Source organism: Dipodomys merriami, unplaced genomic scaffold, assembly GCF_024711535.1.
Source record: "Dipodomys merriami isolate MVZ:Mamm:240054 unplaced genomic scaffold, mDipMer1.0.p SCAF_44, whole genome shotgun sequence".
Classification (NCBI taxonomy): Eukaryota; Metazoa; Chordata; class Mammalia; order Rodentia; family Heteromyidae; genus Dipodomys; species Dipodomys merriami.
In genome coordinates this window covers 4,087,827-4,093,910 of record NW_027206002.1, presented here as the reverse complement: position 1 = coordinate 4,093,910, position 6,084 = coordinate 4,087,827, and the positions used below count along the sequence as shown (strand labels likewise).

Genomic DNA, 6,084 nt, shown 5'->3' with positions numbered 1-6,084 from the left:
TTTTTGGTTGAACCATCACCCACTTTTGCAAATTCCTCCAATCAGGCTCAAAGTGTGGGGGGTAAACCTGAGAATCACCGGGAACTGCTTAACTCTTACAGACGCCCTTAGCTACTCAGCAAGCAGCATATCCAAGAAGGCTAGTGCTTTACATTTTCTCCCAGAACATCTGTTCGCATGTTCCCCCCAAATGCCAGGGACCCAGCTTTCTGCACCATCAAAGTCGGTCCTCTCCATCGCTGCCAAGAACTGGGCGGGGCGGGGCCTGGACAGGGGGTGGGGCCTGAAAGGGATAAGGGCGTGGCCTCGGCGGACGTAGCTTGAAAGGGCGGGGCCTGACAAGGCGGGGCGGGGCCTGGGAGGCGGCGGCACTAGCGGAGCCGTGCGTGGTGCCGCTCGCCACCAGGGGGCGCCACTCTCCGCCCCCGGCCGCGCCGGCCCCGCCTCTCCCGCTGGGCTCCGTCGCAGCGACGGCGGCGGCGGCGGCGGCGGCAGCGGCGGGCGCTTCCGCTTCGCGGGCCTCGGCCCCGGAGCGAGCGGCCCCGCGATGTGGCTAGGCCCGGAGGAGGTGCTGGTGGCCAACGCGCTGTGGGTGACGGAGCGGGCCAACCCCTTCTTTGTGCTGCAGCGGCGCCGTGGCCACGGCAAGGGCGGCGGCCTCACGGGTGAGAGGCGCGCGGGGCCTGGGGCCTGGGGCCGGGCCGGGGGGGGGGGGGGACCGGGGACTGACGCGCGGGCCGGGCCGGGGACACGCACGTCAGCGCGCGCGGCGGCGGGGCGTGAAGGGGGAGGGCCTGCGCGGGGGGGGGGGGCGCCGGGGGAGGGGGGACGGCGGGGGTCAAAGGTCATAGCGGGGATGGAGGCCGGAAGGCTCCGGCGAGACCCCAGGTCCCGAGCACCCGGACATCCTGAGGTTCGGTGTCCTGCCACCAACTGAAAAGTCTGGGTTGAATCCCCGGCCTGCCTCAGTTTCCCCCCGGGGTCACATGCACCAGTCTTCTTTCTGTCCTCTTTTGTTTTTACACAATTCTCTTCTTTATTCCCAACTCGCTGAAGAACTGCCCACCAAGGAGTATCAGAGATCTCCCCGGCTTCTGATCCCCCAGGCTTTTCCCAATTACCAGGATGGGTGTTCCCCATGAGCTCCCCAAGACGCCTGACCCTTTTTTTTCACTCACGCAGGACACGGCAATGAGTGTCTGGGGTGTTTTGTAGGATTTGGGAGTTTCTCCAGATGGTATCCAAAACCCCTCGGTTCCAGGGCCTCTCCGCCCCCCCCCTCCCCACACCCCACACCCCCCAGCCCTGTGGGACCAGAGTTGGGTTAGTGCATGTGATTCTCTAGGTCCCGATTATTGCCCTGTAAGAATTCAGGCCTAGGTGTTGCTAGATCTTCCATGTGATCCAGAGAATTTTCTGGGAAATGACCTGGTTTTCCAGTATTGCAGCTCTACAGTCTGGCCAGAGGCAGGTGGAGGCTCCCATGGGCGACCTCTGCCGCTAACCTCTCCTGGACCATTTAACGTGGAAGAGACTGTGTGCCGTTTCCAAGAAAACACAATGTTCCCTTCAGCCACTTGGTCTCCCTCTCCAAAGGGCTTGGAGAATCACAGGAGCCGTGCCCGACCTGCCTCAGGGCCAATCTGTGCAGGGAGAGTAGACTCAGCTCTCTGTGTTGTGTCCCTCAAGATGGAGCTTCCAGGCCTCAACCCCCTCCCAGGGAACCATCCCTTAAATTGCCGCCCCCCCCCCCCCAAGTAGGCTTATGCTCCTTGGCACGTCCCATAGAAAGCATGGCCAGGAGAGAGCTGTCAGTGATTCGATTTTATTCCAACTATCTTTTAAAAAACCTGCCAACCTAAACTTTCTGGTGAGCCTGTTAAAACACTTTCAAGTTCTGCAGCAGGGTCACGCCAGGAGTCTAGCCACTCAGAAACACAATTTCCAAGACCAGAAAAGAAACCTCAGCATGACCAATGAAAAGAGGTTTATTCCGAACTGTGTTCAAGCTCAATTATGTTCTCTTTAATTGCAGTTTAGAGACCCTTTTTTTTTTTTTTTTAGAATATTTCACTGAAACAAGTGGGAAATCAGCAAACCCCTGATTTGAATGTCTCTGAACAAGACCTGTTTTGCAGTTATTCATTTTACTTATTAAAGACAGAATCTGAGGGGAGAGGATCATATTAAAGTGCATAGACTTAGCCTGGAACTGGTGGCTCACACCTGTCATCCCAGCTAGTCAGGAGGCTGAGATCTGAAGATTGCCCGGGCAGGAACGTCCATTATCTCCAATTAAGCACCAGAAAATCAGAAGTGGGGCTGTGGCTCAGGTGGTAGAGTGCTCGTCTTGAGCTGAAGCGTACAGGGACAGGGCTCAAGCCCAGAGTTCAAGCCCCACAACTGACACAAAAATAAATAAATAAATAAAAATAAAGTGAATAGACTTGGCCTGGTGTAGTGGGGCATGCCTGCAGTCCCCTGCTCCATGTGAGGCAGACAGGATTGTGGTTAAGGGCTCACCAGGGCACAAGGTGAAACCTCATCTCAAAAACAAGCCAGCGGTGGCTGTTTATGTCTGTCTGCAATCTCAGCTAAAACAGGAGCTATCCTTAGGAAAGTCTGTCTGAGGCTAGACTGGGAAAAAATGCAATATCTGAAGAGTCACTAAAGCATCATGAGCCAGAGGCGTGGCTCAAGTGGTAGGACACTTGGTCTAGTAAGTTTAAGGCCCTGAATTCAAATGGGATTACCATACCAAAAAATAAAAGGATGTAAGAAACGGAAGTCTGAAAGTTGAGTAATAGAATCAGTAGGTGGACTAGAATCCTGGCACAGGTGGTGGAGCCTCAGCCGTGAGTGAAGAGCCAAACAAGATCGAGTTCAAGCTGAGTTCCAGCACCCAAAAAACCCAAAGGATTAAGAGAAAGTACCTCTGCCAGTAACAGGAAGATGGGAATAATACATTTTCAGGCTTTACCAAAATTTCTGTATTGAAAAATTCCAAGCCATAGACAGGACTTTAGATTGCTTCATCATTTCATTACTAAAGAGGCGTGACTCAGACAAGCGATAGCAGAAGACACATTTCCTGCTGATTTGTTGGGAAATAATGACATCCACCAAGAATGCTATCACAGCTCATCGGGTAGCATGAGAAGAAATCTTGAAATGCCCTAAAATGTTTCCGTGTAGAGAAGAGAGAGACAGACAGACAGACAGACAGAGAGGCAGATGGACCTGAACCAGCGTTTTACCAAACTCAACAATCCTAAAAGTGTCCCTGTCCTTTTAGGCTGACATTTTAGGCTGAAAGAAACTTCCTTCAATGTTTAAAAACAAAAGTTTGTGATCCTATGGGAGAAGAAAGACCATAGTTGTCTTCCTGTTCTTGATACAGAAGATGATGTTACAGAACCATTGTACTGTGAAAAAGCAGCCAGCATTCTCAGCCAAAAAAAATGTCAGAAGGAAGGGAGACGTGTCTCCGGGCTGAGGGGTGGCTCAGTGGCAGAGCACCTGCCTTACAAGCGCAACGTCCTGGGTTTGATCCTCAGTTTCAAAAAAGAAAAAACAAAACAAAAAGTACAGTGGAAAAAAAAAAAGAGACATCTTGTGGTTACTAAAAGAGGTTAATAAGTGTGAGCTAGGTATGTTGGTCACATCTGTAATTACAGAGGCTGAGGCAGGAGGATTGAGGGTTTGAGGCCCATCTGAGCTACGCAGTGAGACTACATCTTGAAATACAAAAGATTGTATTATTTTTCTGAATATGTGTGGCACTGTGTGTCATTAATTTGTATCTTCCACTTTCTCATTTGAAAGAAATACTTAGCCAGGCACCAGTGGCTCACACCTGTAATCCTAGCTACTGGTATGGGGGGGGGGGAGGGGAGAAAGGGGGAGGGTCCTAAGACTTGGAAGATTTCAATTTGAAACCAGACTGAACTGAAAAGTCAGACTTACAGACTTAGCCAATTAACTGGCAAAAACTGGAGGCATAGCTCCTGTGGTAAAGCACCCATTGTGAGCAAATAGAGGGGTGAGGCCCTGAATTCAAGCCCCAGTACTACTAGGAGGAGAAAGGAAAAAAGAAAGAGATAAAGAAGGAATTGACAGCTGGTGCAGGTGGCTCACACCTGTAATCCTAGCTACTCAGGAGGCTGAGATCTGAGGATCTCAGTTCAAAGCCAGCCCAGGCAGGAAAGTCTGTGAGACTCTTACCTCTAATAAAACACTAGAAGGCTGGGAAGGTGGCTCAGTGGTAGAGCGCTTGCCTTGCATGCTCAAGGCCCTGGATTCGATTCCTCAGCACCACATAAGCAAAGAGAAAAAAACCAGAAGTGGCTCAAGCAGTAGAGTGCTTGCCTTGAGCTAAAAAGCGCAGGGACAGCGCCCAGGCCCAGATTTCAAGCCCCACAATTGAAAAAAAAAGGAATTGACTAGGGGCATAAACTCAAGTGGTAGAGTGATTGAGTAAGGCCGAGGTTTAATCCCTGGCGCACCCCTCCCCCCCAAAAAAAAGGAAAAGGAAGAGGGGAGGAGGAGGAGGAGGAAGGAACACAGGAACACACAGCTTGCTATGGCCAGGTTGCAGTAGCTTTCCCTTGTGGTAGCTACTTGGGAAGTTAGGAAGGACTAACATTGGAATGTCAAATGAAGGCTGCTTAGGCAGGAAAGTTCTAGAGGACCCTTCTCACCCCATGGCTGGGCATATTGATGTACACTTGTCATGCCAGTGGTCCAGAAATGCTCTCAGGCAGGACTAGAGTCTGTGTCAGCGCAAAAAGGGAGAAGAGGGGTGGCTTAGCGGAAAAGTGCTTGTTTTATCTAGTGAGCATAATACTCAGTTCAAACCCCAGCACCTTTAAAAAAAAAAAAAAAGGAAAAGAAATATATGTTCAAACCTAGTTTTGTAATTTGCTAAAAGAAGGCCTCTTAGAATTGTTTAAACAAGTCCTGTCAAATTCCCCTGCGCCCCTGCCCAAAAGTATTTCTTTTTTATTTTTTTGTTGGTCCTGGGGGCTTGAACTCTGGGCCTAGGCGCTGTCCCTCAGCTCTTCAGCTCAAGAAGAATGCTCTACCGCTTGAGCTACAGCGCCACTTCCAGGTTTCTAGTGGTTTATTGGAGATAAGAGTCTCACAGGCTTTCCTGCCTGGGCTGGCTTTGAACCGTGATCCTCAGATCTCAGCCTCTTGAGTAGCTAGGATTACAGGTGTGAGCCACCAGTGCCTGACTCCCAAAAGTATTTCTAAGCCAGAAAAATAAATGGAAGGAGCTGGGAAGATCTTTTGAGAGATCAGACTTCCGGCTGGAGGCTGCAGAGAAAGAAGAAGCAGTATGAGCTTGGGGTACTTCAGGATGAGCGTTCTTCGGGGGCAGACTCAGCCTCTGGGGCCTCTCACCCTCCACATCTGTCTGCTTTGCCCCTAGGTCTCCTCGTGGGCACCCTGGACGTGGTGCTGGACTCCAGTGCCCGCGTGGCCCCTTACCGCATCCTGCACCAGACCCAGGACTCGCAGGTCTACTGGACGGTGGCGTGCGGTAGGTACCCGGCTCATATGGTCACGCTGGGAGGGGAGGGCCATGCAGCCTGGTGCTTATGGAGGCCCCCTGCTCCCACCCCATCAGACAGCACAGCCACGCCAGCTAGAGACACAGGCCAGGCAGGGCACGGCCGCGTGCAGCCCCTCCTGCCTCGGAGGGCTCAGCTCGGGGCTCACAGGCGGCCATTTTCTCCAAGTCGGGCCTCATTGTAACTTTCCTATCAAAACCCTTGGCCCAGCTCGGTGCTTGGTGGCTCACGCCTGTCAACCTAGCTACTCAGGAGGCTGAGCTCTGAGGATCATGGTGCAAAGCCAGGCTGGGCAGGAAAGTCCCAGTGAGACTCTTATGACCAACAAACCAGCAGAAAACCGAAGTGGCGCCGTGGCTCAAGTGGCAGAGTGCTAGCCTTGAGCTGAAGAGCTGAGGGACAGCGCCCAGGCCCAGAGTTCAGGCCCCATAACCGACAAAAAAAAACAAAAACCAAACCCTGGCACTTTCATGGTCTCAACATTGCAAAATGGTGAAAACTTGAGTCG

At 52.0% G+C, this 6,084-nt stretch overlaps 1 protein-coding gene across 4 annotated transcripts in view; it reads left to right on the top strand.

The window, feature by feature from the left end:
• Positions 1 to 477: 477 nt before the first annotated feature.
• Tbc1d9b (TBC1 domain family member 9B) overlaps positions 478 to 6,084 on the top strand; it is a 43,651-nt gene continuing 38,044 nt past the window's right edge. For 3 of the 4 annotated variants that reach the window (XM_069993837.1, XM_069993835.1, XM_069993836.1), the window contains exons 1-2: positions 479 to 665; positions 5,435 to 5,545. In XM_069993837.1, the coding sequence (XP_069849938.1) occupies positions 548 to 665; positions 5,435 to 5,545 (229 nt within the window). In that variant the 5' untranslated portion in view covers positions 479 to 547. Of the gene's footprint in view, positions 666 to 5,434; positions 5,546 to 6,084 lie in introns of all 4 variants that reach the window. The other variant, XM_069993834.1, reaches the window with a different exon arrangement.